The 19,209-nt window shown below is 42.2% G+C and overlaps 1 protein-coding gene across 1 annotated transcript in view; it reads right to left on the bottom strand.

Moving 5' to 3' along the window:
• Positions 1–9,367: 9,367 nt before the first annotated feature.
• pgbd5 (piggyBac transposable element derived 5) overlaps positions 9,368–19,209 on the bottom strand; it is a 21,109-nt gene continuing 11,267 nt past the window's right edge. The window contains exons 3-7 of the mRNA XM_076286095.1: positions 16,981–17,115; positions 14,823–15,003; positions 13,506–13,703; positions 12,076–12,181; positions 9,368–10,307 (exon numbers count right to left, since the gene is read on the bottom strand). Coding sequence (XP_076142210.1) covers positions 10,112–10,307; positions 12,076–12,181; positions 13,506–13,703; positions 14,823–15,003; positions 16,981–17,115 — 816 coding nt within the window. The 3' untranslated portion in view covers positions 9,368–10,111. The remainder of the gene's footprint in view (positions 10,308–12,075; positions 12,182–13,505; positions 13,704–14,822; positions 15,004–16,980; positions 17,116–19,209) is intronic.

The following is a 19,209-nucleotide window of genomic DNA, read 5'->3' as shown; positions in this document are numbered from 1 at the left end:
TTCTCTTATTCCTTTCTGACTGGTCTGGTGTAAGTCTTGTCAACTTGTTTTATTTTTCTACCCTGTACTCGGTCTTGTGTCCGTGTTTCACTCCGTGAGCACATCTTGTCGGCCAGATGCCAAGACTGTTTGGGCCTACAGTAGGCTTCTGTGCAGAGTACATTTCATCCTATTTCTCCCAATTCCAGAAGGCTCTAGTGGGTGACTTGTATGAGAGATTATTGTTATGTCTTGCAGTTGTATGACATAATCACTATCTTTCTTTTAGTTTGTTTTTGTTGAACAGTCTGAAACCAGAAGAGGTCTTGTGACCTGGTGATCGCATATAGCATCAATACTTGACTATCTTATTTGTCTCTTTTATTTGTTTGTTTGTTTGTCAACTTTTTCTGTATGTGTTTTCCAATGACTTAAGGTAATTGCCTTTTAACAGATATCCATTATACTGTAAGCAGATACAGACTTGGCTGTGATTTGTTGAGGACGTTGTTGAGTTGTTTTATTTGTCCCCTAGTAACCGCTTTGAAAAGGAAAGCTGGATCACCGCTAGTCTGTAGGGCACAGAAGGGAGAAAAGCAATAAGATTTCCTCACTCTTGTTTGTGTTCGTCTTTCTTTTTTTTTTTCTTTTTTATTCCATTTTCATTCTCCCACCCAGCCACCCACCAACAGTCTTGCTTCTAGCTCTGCGATGATTGCATAGTCTGACACTAATAGCTCGTAAAACATGCGGTACTTAACAGTGGATTTTGGTTTGCTTTCAATAGCCTGGCCAACATTGTGTTTAAATGTGTTTGAAGGAAGATGTGTAGAGGCAGTTATCCCTCCATAGTTGTGTTACTATGATAGATATATATATTTTTTTTTTGAGTCTGCGTTGGAATACGCCAGCACCATTGTAATTAATTTATTCTAGGATAGCGAATACTATATGATGTGACCCTCACTTATGATTTGCTTTGGCTAGCCCCTGTATGACCGTAATGCTATGTGTTCAGAAATATCTCTCTGATCACTCTGACACAATCCCCTCTTACTCGCTGTATGAGTCTGTTGTGAAAGACCTGAAATTCCTCTCTGTCCACACCTGTACCTTTTTAATATTTCAAATGGCCTTTTGAACACGGACATGCTCAACTTAAAAGGTTCTAAGTAATCGAACAAATGAATGAGTCTGTGGATATGTCGATGAAAATGAAAACAAAAGGAAAAAAAAAGTGCTTTAAAATGTCCACTGCTATGCTGTAGCACTGCTAACTACAAGAGGAGCGGAGCGGGCCGGGCAACGACAAGAGAAAACCATGAACATATTTATTGACCTTTTCCCAGGCGCCACCAGTAGGTCAGACAGAATAGTGTGTGTTTTTCACACACTGTCTCCGTCAGCTTATTTTTGGACAAGATTTTTATAGGAGAATAAAGAAAAAACAATCAAGGTTTGTTTCCCTTGCCAAGTGGAGCGGACGGTTAGCGGGGGGGGGGGGGGGGGGGGGGAGAGAACCCACAAATGACAACGGTGTCCTTTTTAATCTTAAATTGGATCTAATGTTTACATTTGCACAGTGTGCCAAAGTTATTTACTGTTAATTTACATTTGTCAATACATTTGTATTAAAGATTAGACCATGTGAAATCCATATGTAATGGGAGATGTTGAATCTTTGATGTAATACACAATATCATCATTTGAAAACATTGATTTTTTGTTTTTTGTTTTAATGTTTTTTTCTATGCTTTGATTATTTTCTCCAAATAGACCCGCAGTAGTATAAGGAAACTGTCGTATCCAATGGGAAAAGAAGACTGTGTGGAGGATCACCATTTGTAAATGTGTATATGTGTGTATATACAATCTGTATGTCCATGCATGTACAGTACATACACACACATAAACTTGCAGTCTATAGTGAATTGGTCTACTGTACAGAGCTTGTAACTGTTCATTGTTTTATAGATATGCCGAAAAAATTACTTTGAATGAGGAAAACAAGATAACTTAAATAAATGGGTTTATATAAATATTACAATATAATTCATCAGTTTGTTAATATTTCTTTGCTATTCTACACACACACCAAAAAGGAAACCAAAACCCTCACACACAGGCCAGCTGTCCTATGTGGGACATCATCTAGCCTACAGCTGTCGTTTTTTGAAGAATTTGCTTGAAAGTTGATTAAATACATAGTGTTACTTTAACTCCCTCTCTTACCCCTTTCAGACATATATTCAGACATATTGTGTGTTGATGTAAATTGTTAACACAGCTGGGTCTGTTTTGTATGAGAATTAAACTGTTTTTTTTTAACTATATTCTACAGTTTCTGTGAAGAGGAGTTCCACCTAGGCTAGTCTCAGCAGAGGCTGCCTTGTGGTGAGATCCAGAGAGGCCCAGATCTCCGCATGCGGCGAGACTCATGTGCCTCTGAACACTCATTTATTTTACACCCCACTGTTGGGTCCGTCCAGACATGACGCTGTGCTTCTGAGACGATCGAAAAGCACTCCATGTTGTTTTGAATGAGCGCATGTCTCATCATCACAGGCAAGAACTGACGCACTGCCACACACACAGGCTCTGAACATCCAAACTTTCTTCTTTTTGGAAACAGACGAATGTTTACATTCGCTCTTGCTATTTCTCCTGTCTGTGAATGTAGGCAGTATGGCCATGTCTTCCACAGGCTTCACTATACTTCTCAAGCTTGTCTAATTGAGTTTCAGTGTGCCTCTGGTGTGGCAGTAGGCCTAGCTAGGCTCCTGCCAGATGTGTGGTCGTGTGTTTGCCTAAACCATGAGTCATATACCAGTGTAATAGTTGTGGGCCAGACTATTACCAGTTTGGATTTGTGCTGACTCCCATTTGAATGACCTATTTGATTGGGATTAAGGATGACCTTTGTGGCCGTGAGCCCAGCAAGGCTTCTGTTATGTGAAATTTTACAGACTGCCTTGTCAAAGATTTTATAGTTAACTTTATCAACCATCTCTGGCCTGGTGGTTGGTAGTTGCTATGGTGAAAAGTGCACAAACACATTAAAAGACTTGCCGTGTCCAAGTAAAGCACTTGTGACCTTACAAAGGAGTGGAGGGGAGGTTGGGGTAAATCAGAATGGGGCCAGAATTTGGTTACCCTCAAAGTTCCAGGAAGTCAAGAGGCAGGGGTCCCCAAAATGTGATTGAATTGTGTTGTACAATAGGTGGACTCCACCACCCACTTTTCAAATAATTGCACCATGTCAGCCAGAGACCTGGATCTGCTAGGAAACATCAAACATACAAGGCCTACATGAAACCATGCTGGCTTTTAAACTACAAAGGCAAAGAGAATAGACATACCCAGCCATCGGCATAGTGAAAAGAAACTAATGCTATGGCAACACAAAGTTGCTCACAAAAAGCTGTTACTTTTTGTACTTAGATGGTCACGTTTGAACTGCTCTGAACTGAAGTGAGCAACACCAGAGTCGTGCGCTCCTACTTTAGGCCTTTACTGGGAAAAACGTCTACAGGCCCTTTTGTTGTTTTCACTGCAGTGCTAACAGACTTGGGCTGTGGGCTGTGCACTTTGCCCATGGTCTCCCACTGTGTTTGTGCTGGGGGATGATGTAACGCCATTTTGGTGGTGGCGCTGCTGGACTGGTCTGACCATCTGTCACTTTTCGACACCAAGGAGCTGCAGTAGCTTGCTCTAGACACAGCCAGTCTGGGCCAAGGTCATGCTAGCAGTCCGAACAAAGTTTTTTTTGGAAGCATTTTTTGTGCCACTGCTTTGGAGTTAACAAGGTCGTTTGTCATGCAGTAATTGTACGATTAATGCAGAGGTCAGTTTTTATGGCTGTATTTATGGGAATCAAACATGGTTCATTGCTACGATCCAAACTGAGCTGAAAGCATTTATTGCAATGTGTGTTGTTGTTACATTATATGGCTGTGTGCACACAACATTGCACAGAATCCTAACCTCTCCAGTGCTGTTCCCATCCCTAATGCTCTATGTATCCAGACTCTACTAAGTTGATGGATTATTTGATCTGTATCTCTACATTACCTATCCTTTATTACCACTGTTTTCCAGATGAACATGAACAACCCTTTCAAATCTGCCTCAACACATTACGAAGATGATAAATGGGACAAAATAAGGGTTTAAAACTAAAATTCTACCATCTCGTCATCCTAGCAGAAAGGCCTCATATTTTGCTTCTTTTTCTGAAACAAAACCAGCATTTGTGGTAATCGTTGATCATTGGTTCCACAGAATGAGTCATTTTGTGCTATTCTCATCATAGTCGCAACACATCAGAGCTGTATCTCCTTCCATCACTTGCAACCCTGAACAGGAAATGTGACTCTGATTGAACCGGAGATAAGCCTCACACACAGCACATACAGTCTGCTGTACTGAGTTGGCACATTTAGACAGGCATGTGTACTGTTCTATTGATTATGTGCATTCAAACATTTAAACAACAAGATTTTTTAAAAAGTCGATACATTTATTAGAAGTGTGCAAATCAGTGTAAACTCACATTAACATAAGGGTGGTATTAGGAGTGTTAGAGGAGGCCATCGGACATCAGGGTGGTGTACTGTTCACACGAGCATCACAGACAGCAAACAACAAAGTTACACACAAGAGGACGAGTTAACACACACACACACACACTCACTCTCACACACAGAACCCACACTCTCACCCAAATCGCTGCCCCCCTTTGAAATCAACCTCAACTAACATTGAAAACACACACAGGAATGATACAAAGCAGTTTCTACAGCCGACACGAGAACATCCACGACATCCTTACAGCGCACTGTCATTTAAAGTTAATAGGTACAGTTCGATTCACACTGAATTCTGGTTTGCTTGGTGATCAGATACCGTTTGAGTTTTGGTCCAGCCCTACATTCGAGACATTTCACAAAACACAAGTGTGTTCTGCAGCGATCTGGCTCCCTCCCTCAAACACAATGGCAAACCTCTTTGCACCAAATTTGGTTACAGATGGAGCCTTTCCATAATGTGATTTCCTCCAGGACTCTAATGCTCGCCAGGAATACAAAAACAACAAGCAGCCACAGATGATTACCAGGAGCCCAATTCTCTATTGCTTTTCTAGTGCATCAATCTCTCAGCTGACCACAGGACACAGTGTAGTGTATAAACAGCCACAGTCGTACCATTACTCACTCCTGACCCGTCCCCTAGATTAAAAGTCCCTCTGATCGGTCTGTGATTAAGTAGCACCTGTAAAGGCTTATATTCCGTCTGTTGACTGACTGGTTTGTATAGTCTATGGAACTACCAAATAGCAGAGATGTAGCCCTGAGGTCAGCCAAGTTGGTTGGCTTCCAGTCACAGGAAGAGAGAGAAGACACCATCTGCATGGGTTCTCTTCATGTGAATACCCATCCATATCCACAGCTTGTAACATCTGCATAAGAAACACATCCAATAAACATTCATAACAACTAGAGGCAACCACTTACATCAAGCATCCCATCATTATTACACAAACTGTGAAGGTCATGTTGATGCTTGTGATGTGATTGCTGACTATTATTTATGAATGATTACACAGGTACTACAGAGGTCTTGACTACCCACATTATTTCAGTCTATTTATCAGACACACACACATATTCAAGACAAGAGAGTTCTTACAGTGCACATTCTGAATCTCAATAATAATAATAATAATAATAAAACAAAGGATGTTTAGAAACCATTACAGGCAAGACAATCTGTCCAATAATCTCCCATTTGCAGTACAGTTAAGAAATAGTGCCTGAAGTTACTGTTACATAGGCTTCCATGTGTAGTTATTTTGATAAATTGAATTACTATACAAAACAGGATATTGACTTATACTGTAAGTGGAAGTTTCATCCAGTTATTTACATAGACAGTGTTCACAAAAATAAACTACATCACCATTTCACAATAGAATAACTGATTAAGATTTGGGTTTTGTTTCTTTTTTAACATACACATATTTTTTAAATTCAGAAAATGATCTAGTAATTACAGTGTTTACATACAGTACAGTTGCAGGCAACATTTTCAGAAATATCAAATCTGTAATCAACATAAGATAAAGCTACAAAATATGGCGTTTACATCCTCCAGTGTCAAAACGAAGCAAATAAACTGGCAAGTAAACGCATGATTCCCAAACAACACAGAAGATTGTGTGTTTTTGATGTAACAAAACTTCCCCAAGTGCAAAAAATTTTCCAAGATGTTGATGAAATGGTTGGGGAGTCAATGCCATTGATTGCATGCAGTCTAGGGGATGATCAGGAGGTTGTGGGCACTTGTATGAACTGATGACCTGCTAGAGACAGATTGTTTTCACTGGCTGTGTGCAGTAGCGATTACTGACTGGATGCGTGACAGATGTATGATGAGAACTATTAGGCAGTGAGAGCATCATTCGTTTCCATGCGCTCGGACCCATTCAAACCACCTTCTGCTTCACTTGCGATTCATGGGGGAAATTATGGCAACTTGACTTACAGAAACGCAAAAGAGCAGGAACAATTATGTCCCATTACGGACTAAAGGATCGATGAATCGATTCCTATACAGAGCTTCAGTCTGTAGGTGAATGAGAGACCATTGAGGGAGTTGATGAAATCCAACCTATCATTTCTCAAAAACTTTTGTACAATAGAGTGTCATTCGCACAAGGACATGCAGCCCAGAATGCACAAGAACAAGATGTTCATTGCAGTGGCCACTGCAATCGACCTTACTTTTTCTAAAAGAAATATATCTACCACTACCCAGTATGTCTAATGCACACCATATATTTTACCTTTCTAGCTCTCTGCTTTCTACAGCCAGATACAAAAGAAACATAGTTTGTTTATTAAAGGATGCTGGAGTTTCTCATCAGAGCAAGGCACTGGGAGACCACACTGAACATGAGTGAGCTGAGTAAACTGACATGGCCAGACATGTCTATGGAGGAGTAGTGACAGCATTTGACTTCTGGCTTTTTGTCTTGTGGTTGTTATGATCAAAGTACCACTACACTCTTGGAAATCTGCTAAAAACATCATCATCAGGACAGTGGGAAGACCGACTGCAATACTTCCCATCTAAGCAGGAGAGAAAAAAAATCAAATAATGTGTCTGACTACATCAATACCTTTCAAAAGTACCTTAGCATGTATAGCAAGGTATTTCCTTAAGGTGTCTCTCCCTTATTGATTTACTCATTGACACTTAAAGCAGTATTGATATGGTATGACGGTATGGAAAAAAAAATCCATTTCCAATTTCGTGACATACAGTAAATGGTTAAGAGAGATTGACAGGTATAGTACAATATGTCTACTAGTGGTTCTCTAGCAGTAATTGGCTTCAAGGGGTCTAATAAGCAATGCTGTGCAACACAAATTCACATACAGTAGGAACATACACACATACAGTAGTATCAATGGCAAAATACAGAAATGATTATACATTATAATGCTTAGCCTTTTTAACGGTATTCTCAGTATGCTAGACTAATGCTTGAGACAATTAATATCTACGACAATTTTTTTTACCTTTTAGAAATCTCACATCACCACAGAGAAGGTGAATATTCTCTACTCACTCTCCCTCTCTCTCAGTTGCCATTCATTCTGAATCAATCTCCCCAGAGTAGGTACACAGCTCTCCTCGCTCTCTTTCAAAAGCAGAGCCTGACTATACACAACATCAATAACCTTGAACTGGGTCTCAACCTCCCTCCTCTCTATCTATATTCTCTTGGAGATACACAAACAACAACGGATGGTTTACCCACTCCCATAATGACACAAGGTGAAGAAGACCTTAATCTATCTCGACAGCACTAATGCACTGAGTGACAACATGGCATGAATAATTCAGATGTGGCGTCTGTTATGTAATGGGCAGAGCTGCATGGGAGATGGGAGATTACCAGACACATTTAATGCCTCGTGGAGACTTTAAAGCTCATAAACGGAGTCATGCTTCCAAACTCAACAGCTTCCGAGTGCAAAAAGGAGAATGGCAAAAGTGCTGTTACTGAGCTGTCTGTCCAGCCTCACTCTGATCTAAAATAACTATTTCAATATATATTTCATTTTTATCATATATTATATCTACTATTTTCACAGTGGAAAAACATAAATGATTGGCAAAAAATATTAAAAATATTAGGCCGCATCAAAAGAAACAAAACGAGAACCTTTGGGAAGACTTTGGACGATCCAGTTATAAGCATAGCTGTGGCACAGTAGTATCTTGCACTTATGTTGTGTGTACATAGCTTCCATTCTTTTGTATAGAGATTGTTTCCATGGTGATGGGCCATTCACTTGACTGATGTTGAAACATTGATGTAGAGTAGCCTACTGCAGTGATTCACTCATGACAGAGGGCACAGCAAAACGCATGTCACAAACATTAGAATAGACACTGTACTGTATATACTGACTACAGTAGATCTCTGGATGGGGCATGATCCAATATTATTCCAAGTTCCTGAATTCCTGGATCAGGCTGGACTTTTCATAGAATAAGTTGAAGTCAGGAGCTGTTTCGAGACTTTAGTAGCCTACAGATGAAAGTATCTTTTAGTGACACTGGGGGGGATTATACAGTAAGTCCCTTTTAAGTGAGTTGACTGATGCATGGCTAGCTTTTGAACACTGGGACAAAATGTGAACAAAGAAGTTCAAAGAAAATAAATATCCTGTTCCAGGCATTTCTGTCAAGTGCCATGACAAAAATTGGCCATTTTACAGTGAGGCGCTTCCATGAATAAGCTAATGTAGCTCTCACTCACAATATCCTGTCTTGTTCCATTGGGTAAACCTTGGCCGTGGAAAGGTCAAAGGTCATGATTTTAATGGAGAATGGACATCAAACACCAGTGTTCATCTGATTCCAAGCTTTAGTCGTTGTCTCTCGTTCAGTGCATTCATTTGATACATCTAGTTACCGTATGATGAAATTGGTTAATAGCACATAGGAAAGGGAGGAATATATGTCCAATTCAGTTCAAACATCTGTAAGCTTAAGGGAATTGTTGTTAGTCGGTTGGGAGTTCAGCCTTACTGAATCTTGTTGAAGATCACCTTTGAAATTGAGATGATCCAGGGATAGCTCTGCGGTGAGGCAATGGCATTGATGGCATCAATAATTGGATTTAGCTCATTCTCATCAGGCACTCAGTATTATGTATCACTGAGTGAGTGTTTTTTTTCAGCAATCATTACCTGAAGATAAAGTAGTCTGCACTCATAAGTGTCCAGCATCAAGATTTAACCCCAGGTAGACATCTACCAATGAGAAAGAAGCAACACCCTGCACTGTGGTGTCCTCCACCCCCCCCCCCCCCCCGCCTGTAAAGAGACTAACCAGAGACAGCTGTTCTAAGAGCACTGCTCCTTCCCTTTCAATCTGCAAACGGCTCTTTGATTCCTAATCAGTACGTACAACATTATCTGTCCCTTCTGATTATGCGCACTAGATGAGCGGGAGGAAGGGGAGAGTGGTTCTCTACTGCAGGTGTCAGATTACTATTCACAGAGGGAGGGAAATCACTGATGGCTGTTCTCTTTTTTTTTGTTGCCCACTTGTTCTCCTCTCCACAGCTACAGTGTGTGTGATTAACGAACACCACGCGACACTTTTCGAGACGATCATTGCACGTTAACAAGGGCACATAGCACAGCACGTATGAAGGAGGGTTTTTTTTATCTTGAGCATGCAGTCTGGGACACTAAGGTTGTGGGGAGAGACGTGAGATGCAGTGCACTATGTACACTGGGGCCCTGCTGTCTGCCAGAGGGGTCTTGGTACAGAGCTTCCGTTCCTGTTCTGTGATCAGTCCGTCACCCGCCTACTTCATCCAGACTTGGCACGGCTTGGGTTAGACAACTGACGACAATCACAAGATGAATGCCTCCGTAGTGAGTATAGAGGCGCAAACATTTCGCTTTGACATAATAGAGTCTATGTGAGGTCAGATGTCAGTGTATATGTGTGCTGTGGGTTTGTGTGTGACACAGTGTGTGTCTATTATGTACGTATGTGTGTGTAGGTGTGGGTGTAGGGGAGAGATGGTGCAGTGGAGAGACTTCTACTGTGTGGGTGAACAGTCGTCCAAGTCCAGGAGTTCTCTGACCAGCCTCTCGCCGAACTGCGCCCGGCTGTAGCGTTTCACGTGGTACGCGTCGGACATCTTGTACAGGATGTAGGCGTTGTTGATGGCAATGCTGATGGTTAGCCAGAACACCTGCTGCCAGGTCTTGTTAGGTTTGTGGAAGATAAAGTACCTACAGGAAAAAACACAGAGAAAGACAGAGAGAGAGAGAGAGAGAGAGAGAGAGAGAGAGAGAGAGAGCAGAAGCGATTCATTAGCAGAGAACACAAAAAAGTCTCTGTAACTTCTAACATCTCCTGTATGAATGAGATTATAAATGGCTGCCTAAATTAGCCTTCCTGTTTTTGTTGCTAAGTTCACGCTGAACTACAGTACTTACACAGGTAGTTAAACCACTGTCTGTATTAAAAAGCACTATTAATATGCAGTACTGATCTTAAAGCCAAAATATCTAGATCAATGCAATATTATGAAATATCAAATTATAAAAATGTACTTAAGAAACACACACAGTAAGAATTTACACAGCAAAAGAATACATCAACCCTCTATCTGGCTCAACTCAAATAAGATCTCATGCAGTTACTCTTATTCACTTGGCATCTTGACACAGGCAAAGATTGAACACTTGTTACACTGGCATGCATTTCTTCGAGCAGAAATATGATTGTTTAATAACATTCTTTGTCCTTATCAGGAGGACCTCAATCCCATTATTATGCCAGAGCAGCCAGACCATTATGCACAGAGGTGCGCACACTGAAGCACACGGCCGGGAGTGCAATCTGGAGGAGTCTATGAGGACCTCGAGCCCATGCTAAATAATACCATCTAATTACTGCAGAGATAAATTAGAGACAAAGAAAGGTTAGACAGGCGCTAAGTGATGTTCTCTCCGCTCCGTACGAGTTGCCACTGTGACTACCGAGTGCACGTTTAGTCTTAATTAGTGCCTTGTCTCGTTATCTCTGCAACCAGTGCTAACACATGCCGTTTGTTCATACAAAAAAAAAAACACTTGACTATATCTACCTTCATCACAATTGCACACTTCCTCCCACTGTGGCTGGCGATATTGTTCTAGAGCATACTGGCTGTAAATGTTAATGTAAATAGTACTTCAAGTGTTCTTGAGTACTCTGTATGTGCTCAACAAGGTGTTACATGTTCTCCAAGTTTCCCTAAAGGAGAAAAACTTCCAAATGATTCCTGAATGTCAGTGGTGCATACTCACATGCAAACTTGGACAACGATTCAAACACAGTGACATTTACAGAGGTGCCCGGTCAAACTCCCTGTTTAATATGTGAGTAAATGTCAGTTGGATATTTGTTGATCGCAGATATCTCTTGCTGCTTTGAGGTAACTTAGTTCTAAATACTGCTCTTTTGGATGATATCTTGCACATTTACAATAGCAACAAACAACTATCTGGACAAGGACACTCAAACCAAACTCACAGCATTCAGACCAACCCAGGAAGATATAGCATAGAAAAGACACCAGACCACCGTGCATAAAGTGTGAGCGATTCTCTGAGCCTTAGAGAGGAAAGTCATGAGCAGCACACAGAGTTTGATTCCTCCCAAATCCCACTACTCCAGTGGAGTGAACCACACACACACTCACCCAGTCACCACTAACCACTCTGGGCCCATGAGGGGGGATCTGGTCAAGAGTCACTTCGTCAAATCAGATAGATAACACATGGAAACAATAGATTTGTGTGCTTTTTGCACAATCGATTTGGACGGCCCGCACAGAAGCATCATGCAGCACTAAGCACTAAACATGCCTGACCTCATGCCACACACGCTGTGAATCTCATGCTCATAACTGTGCCACCAATGTTAGTGTTGCACCACTGCAGCTGGCACCATGCCAAAGGGCAGCAGCAGGGCAAAGAGGGATGGAGGTGGAGGTGGAGGTTCGGCGCTCACTTGCTGTACTTGTCGTCGTATTTGCAGATGTAGCTCAGGTGCGCCGCAAAGGCCTCCACGGCGAGTGGACACGGGATCTCCCCACTTTTCCTCTTGATGATCACCCCTGGAAACAAGACAGGAAATGTCACACACGTGGTCGGGGTGGGGGACGCCCAGAGAGAACTCGGAGGGGATTTCACCGTTGGCGGCATCACAGATATGGAATGACAGACCTATGTGAGGTTTGCAGAGCGTGCTCATATAAGAACTATAATATGTACATGTATATGTACTGTTGATAACAATAGCAATACCTATGCATATATGGCTGGATTGTGTGTGAGAGAGGAGTGGCTGGATGGATGGGAATGGTCAAATCAATTTCCCTAATTGTTCTCATCTCACAGAGGTGCAGACAAATAGCCTTATTTCACTACATCACCAGTGAGGCCATTATCCATTTGCCAGGCAAACTGTGTTGCTCTGCATAATTCAGTCACACACACACATTAAACCACAGATGAGCCAAGCTCAAATGAAACTGAACCAAGCATTGTAAAATGATGTTGTAAAAGGTCAATGAACTAGGTGTTTACGAAAAATAAAAAAATAAACAACCAAAGTGTGTGATCTGTTTAATGAATAGCCTTAATTGGCTGGGAATTGTTATGTTCCCCCAACATCATATTCCAGCCATTAGCAGCCTTTTTGATATCCTAGCAACACACCCAATCTCCATCTGTTGTCTGCATTAAAGGCATCTTGAGATAGTCTGTGGTAATTATGATGGAATACACTATGGTGCTGCTGAGTAACATAGCATGCAAATTGTGATGAGAGACTCAGAGTAACGTGAATCCATTTTTTGGACTCATAAATTGGTATCTTAAAATGAGAGCCAGAAAATGAGACCTAAAAATAGACAGGCTGCAGAGCAAGCATAATAAGAAGAAGACCAGAAGAATCTCCTGTAACATTTTGCCGTATTCTCTCAGATTGTCCCTAGTCATCAGACATTTTAAGCCAGAAATGTTGTGTTGGCGACAAATTGGAGAGTCTGACCTCATTCCTCTCAAGAGATTTTTTTTTTAGGATTTGAGATTACTATAATACTGAGAGGAAGGAAACAATCAGAGATGTAAAAGTCCGGCTTCAGAAAGTAAAAGTTCTGCCATGTATTGGTTCTGCTTGTGCACTTAGTACAGATGATTTCACCAATTAGCTGATCTACCTGGCTTAAGAGTTGTGCTAATTAGAATGAGCTGATTAAGTGAATGGTTGGAACAAAAACGTGGCAGGAATTTGACTTTCTGAAGCCGGCCTTTTACATCTCTGGAAATGATAGCGCAGAGTAGTATGGAGGAATGTAGCTATGTTCCTGATCTGGTTCACTGAGGCGATGTTGAAGCTCAACCCCTCTCTGCTCAACCTCGAGCCCCTCACCTCACCTTGTTTGGTGGGCGAGTATGCGTTGGTGAGGAACCTGAAGTTGCCCTTGTTGTACCAGCTGATGAGGGACATGTTGCCCTTCATCATGGTGCGGGACTGGCCTCGGGCCTGGGGGCCGTCCGTGTTGATCAGCATGGACTGGGGCAGCCCGGTGCAGTCGCTCTTCTTGGTGCTCAGCAGGCCGCAGCAGTAGATCTCTGCCCAGGGAGAACAGTGGACACACAGAACTCATTAAAGATGCTCTGTGTCTGTGTTTGTGTGCCTGAAACTTCACTAGCTGACAAGAGAGAATGCCCTCTGTTTCCCTACTTTATTACTTTAACTTCACAACAACAAGCCTAGCAGCATCCACATAAGAGAGGGTTAATTAAACTTGTGTTTAATGTGATGGCAACACACTGTGAAATCACTGAATTCACAATACTCTCTCCAGAGTAAGTCCTTGTTTTGGGGGGGTACTCCATTTTGTTCTTGCCAGTCAGGTTGGTTGTTTACAGTCAGCGTGTTCAAGCCCTGCAGACGTGAAAGACTACAGAGAGAACAGGTGCGCAGACACAGGTGCCTGATTAAGATCTGATGATGAGGTTCGGCGCGGACGTGAGGACGACACAAAGACGGCCGGCACTTAGCCCCCTCTGGCTCTGCAAACTCATGCAGAGTGTGTCTCCATTTTCTGGGTCTTTGAAGATTTCCGATTGACGTGTTGTAACCATGGCTACAGGACTGCTGAACACCTGGCTTACAACGATGACACGGTGAGAGAGTAGAACGGAAAAAAATGCTTACGGCAAACTGCTCAGTATATTAAAGTCTCAACCTGATATTCCCTTGCAGGAGGAAGCCATGGACAACAGAAACAAGCACGTACACATTCTCACATCATCACAGTAACAATTCAAGGTTGACTTGCATTGACTTTTTGCCCTTGGTTATCCTGTCTGAGGCTATTATCACATGTTAATTAAAAACTGCAGGGGGTGCATGAGACCACAGAGAAATAATAAATAATATAATGGACAGATAATGAAAGTAAGGATGAAAGACAGACAAACAGAAAGAAAGAAAGAAAGGAGAGAAGAAAATGAAGAGAGAGAACAGCAGGAAAGGGACAAGACAAAAAGGGCAAAATCTCCACAGGACACTGGTGACAGATAACACAGATAGAAAGAAAGAAAGAAAGAAAGAAAGAAAGAAAGAAAGAAAGAAAGAAAGAAGAAAGAAAGAAGAAAAAAGGAATGGGGGAAGAGGAAAAGGAAAGAGGAGATGAAGAATCAGACATGTCCACACAGAGAGATCATAGCTGTGCAAGAGCCTACCCTGTTTCTCAAAGTCCTGGAAGAGGTTGAGACTGGTGATGCTGGGTCCGGTGAAGATGACGGAGTTGCGACCGGACAGGCTCTGGCACAGCTGCTTGGCCACCAGACTGTGGAGCTGAAGCTTGTTCTTCAGAGTGTCCAGTCCGTCCGGCCCAGGGCCCTCTTTCAAATGGACAGAAATCTGAAAGGAGAACCAGATCAGTCATCTTTTAATCACCAGACCATTATGATCTTCACTATCCATCAAATATGACCATGTATGGGTTGTTTGTTTACTGTATGCCAACTCATATACTTTTTGACTGATTAGTTTTCCAAAAACTAAGCTGGGTCCACTGCAAGTCTTGCTGTATTTAAAAACGTATTTAAGGCTTGCCTTCACTGGTGATCCCACTTGGAGCTGCCCAGCTAGGAGTGTAAACCCATGGCTCACATGATCTTGTCGACCAATCAAGCTGCTTAATGCAGACATCAATTAATACTCTCCGTTTGGATGAAACATTAGGCAAAGCCATTACTTCTTGGCCTGCTCTCGTCTCATTCATTTTCTTTATTGGGCACCCACCATGAGCAGAGTGCAATTAGGCTAAGTGGCCAAACCCTTTTTATTGCCCCAGCTGGGTCTGAATGAGATGAGGAGAAGGACTAGCGTCTATTTATTTTGTTACATTGCAGTCTGGATGCTCTTACTTGGCCTTTTTGGCGAAAAGATGGCCAATGGTCTATAAAATCCTTACAAAAAATAGAAAAATCTGTTTCTATTCATTAGAAAATGCTAATGAACAAGGAAATGCTCCCATTCCTGTCCAAGAGTGATGAGAGCTCACACTATGTACTGAGAGAAAGTGGAATAGAACATTATGTCCAATATTTCAATATGTGGTTTATGTTCTGCATTATGTCTAATATTCCAATATGTGGTTTAATGTTCTGCATTTCTCATTAGTTTGTCACTTTGATACTAAAAGTATGATTCTATGTAATGACTGTATGGTATCTGTACTGTCCCTGTGTATATCTGTGTGTGACTGTATTTAGAGATAAACAGGAATATTATGACTTTGCAGTGTTTCACTGTTCTGCATGGCTGCGTCAGTAGCTATCTGCTCCGGATTGCCAGGTTGCCACTAATCAGAGTCTGATTCAGTGTAGTCCACGTGAGATGGGATGACCAACGCCATCTCCCGTCAGCCTGAAAGGATACTTAAACGCAAACTATTTCCTTGTCTAGTTAGAGCAGCTGATGGATCTTTAGGTGAAGTCATGCTGTCTCTCCCTTCATGCGCATCATTGTAAATAAACTCTGTTCCTGATTTTTCATACTATTGGTCTGACTGGGTCTCTATTAAATCTATGGTATCAAAATTACCATCAGTTTATGTACCATCAAACCTGACTACGCTTTGATGTGTGGTCCTCATCTCTGAGTATAGCCTTGGGGGAAAAGCCTATAATCAAACATGGCAAATTGTGGATTCCAGCTTGGCAGGGAGCTAGATCTCTAGGTATGGTGAAAGGTATGTGATGATGTTTTAATTCCAAAGGCCAAGGTAACTTTATCAGGATGCACAGTATTCTAGATCCATGAAATAACTGGCCTTTAAAAATAAAAATCTGCCTGTCTCTATGGGAATTTAACATAGGGGTGTCAATACTTATGACCCCTGTATTTTAAGGAAGAACATTTATTTATTTATGATACATTATTCATTCACTAAGAAAATTGGTGTCCTTAAAGGTTAGATATTTCCTCATTTTTCACTTAAGGCATTAAGATCAATTTCCAAAAGATGATTTTATATTCCTCTTTTCAGTCAACTTTAGCATGGGTGCCAACACTTTTGGCCATCACTGTAAGAAATAAATCGGTTTCAAATCATATTTGGTCACACCCACACACTATACTTTCCTGGCTCTGCTGAAAAAAATGGCCTTATGGTCTAGCCACCTCATACACTATATCATAACTGTTTTTACACACAAACTTATACACACAGAACTATAGAATACACTGCATACATACATCTATAAAACATTTCTTTAATCCTTGACAGAACAATCCAAACAAAAAAATGAAATATGAATGTGACCTTGAGTGCCGGCTGGCTGCCTGTGGTCTGCATTAGAGCGGGGGGAAACCCAGAGAGCCATAACTCACCTGGCAGATGAAGCCCGTGGACGTGCACTGGCGCACCCACAGACTGAACTTCCGCTTCTTCCTCTTACGGAGCTCCCGCTCAGTGCAGGTGGTGATGAAGACGGGGTCCTCATCAATCAGAGGCTCGTGGATTACCTGGAGGAGAGTGAGTGTGTGTGTGTGTGTGTGTGTGTGTGTGTGGGGGGGGGGGGGGGGGTTGTAGAGCGAGAGAGGAAGAGAGGCAGGAAGAGAAAGAGAGAGAAGAGTGGAAGAAAGGGAAAAAGTAACAAAGGAGAGTGAAAAAGACAGAGAGAGAGAGAGAGGATGAAAGATGGGGGGTGAAGGACACATGAATTCATCATGCCACAAGGACAAGGCCCATTTCTTGACTATGTAATAGGGCAGTTAAGTGGAGCTCAGTCTACATTATCCACCGTCAAGAGACAGCACACTTATCCTGTCCAACTAAAAGCCAAGTTCCTGCCTTAAATACATAATTGCTTTATTTATTTATTTTATTTAACCTTTGTTTAACCAGGGACTACTCACGGAGAGTAAAAGCTTATTTTGCTGGTTTGCTGGGAAGGTTTAGGGGCCAATGTAGCACCTACATCAACTGCACGTTAAAGCAGGTCAAAACACCAAAATCTTCCACAGACACATCTCAACCAAACAACTACTAATTCCTCAGTGGCCTCTCTTGTGCGGTGCGGTGTGGAGGGGAACTGGTCAGCTGAGCGAGGAGGAGGCTAAGCCAGTGTGAAAGTGGCCTGTTATCCAGCTGACAGGCAGGGGCTGCCAGAGCTGACAGCGACTGTGGTGAGTAATTGGCCCTTTGCCACCAACCGATGAGACCCATTCCTGCCTTTGGGGGCTGGCATGGGTGGCAGCTGTTGCCATGGTGATACTATGGTGCGTGTATGTGTATTTGTGTGTGTGTGCGTGTGTATTTGTATGTGTGTGTGTGTGTGTGTGTGTGTGTGTGTGTGTGTGTGTGTGTGTGTGTGTGCGCGTGTGTGGAACCTGGGAAACCCAGGGCCACAGATGGTGTTTGTTTTGCACATGAGCGGGCCAGGCCTCCCGTGGAACAGTGTGAGCTTGCCGCTAGCTCACTGACTGGTGTTGGGGAGCTTAGAAGACACATGGATGGGCAATCACACAAAACAGCTGGAGAGGAAAGTCATCTCTGGACCAGACTCTAAGCCAGCCTCTCACATCATTGGGTGTGGTGGTTTGGGAGTCCTGAGCTAACTCATTCCTTGTAATCTTTCAATCTGCATGTTTTTTTTTGGTATGCAAGATTATGGAGGGAGTACCGAATCAATATCACTCAAATGACTACTGCTCTCCACCCTCCCTGAGAAACAGAACGCACTGATGGAGTCTTCCCTGCTCTTCCTAGTTCTTTTGGGGTGTTGTTTTTTGGACTGCATCAAACAGACATTGAATAAAATATTGATCAAAGCCAATTTCAAAGCATCCAACTTCGTATTCATAAATTCAGTGTGTTTGCCAAAAACAAGTATCACGGAAAGGAGATCTGACAAAAAATCCTAGTGTGTGCTAGGCAACCTCTTCTGAAAAACACCATAAATCTGTGTCACTCTAAAACATTTCCCATTTTTCCATTCCATGTCCAAAAAGTGCAGGCCTCAGCTTAAGTGCCCAAATTACCGTTAATTCATCCCTCACCTCCATAGATATTGATGTGCAAATTAGCCGGGTCCATTCCCGCCATCTTTGTTAGGGTGTTCAAATTAATTCACAAAGCTGGGAGTCTTTATGAGAGGGAGGCTAGTGGACAATCTCTCAAGCTCAGAGCCCCGCAGAACACAGTGGGCAGGAGGGCCTCTCAATTTTTTTTCTCTCTCTCTCCCTCCCTCTCACTTTCTCTCTCTCTCTCTTTTTCTCTCTCTGTCTCTGTCTCTCTCTCTCTCTCTCTCTCTCTTCCTCCATGTCTCCATCTTGCCTCAGATGAATTCTCGCTGTCTGACAGGTGATGCATTGCAGGATCCAGCTGTGCACCGAGCTCCAGCACCTGAAGGAGATGGCACGCTGTGGCCTGCTAGACTGAGAAAGAAAAATAAGTCACCAGCACTCGGCCTTCTGTCTCCGTTTTCATGTCCATTTCCTGCCAAAACACTCACTCAGACAAGGAGATTGTCTTCAAAGCGTGTTTATGTGAGATGAATGTTTCCCCAATTAATATATGTTTCCATAATTAATACATTCTTTGGTCGAATATTTTTT

Source organism: Alosa pseudoharengus, unplaced genomic scaffold (assembly GCF_046254945.1).
Source record: "Alosa pseudoharengus isolate Yale_2024_CS ecotype anadromous, Long Island Sound unplaced genomic scaffold, YU_APseudo_1.1 YU_APseudo_1.1_scf_15, whole genome shotgun sequence".
Lineage (NCBI taxonomy): Eukaryota > Metazoa > Chordata > Actinopteri > Clupeiformes > Clupeidae > Alosa > Alosa pseudoharengus.
The sequence above is the reverse complement of the archived record's forward strand: the minus strand, read 5'-3'. Positions and strand labels throughout refer to the sequence as shown.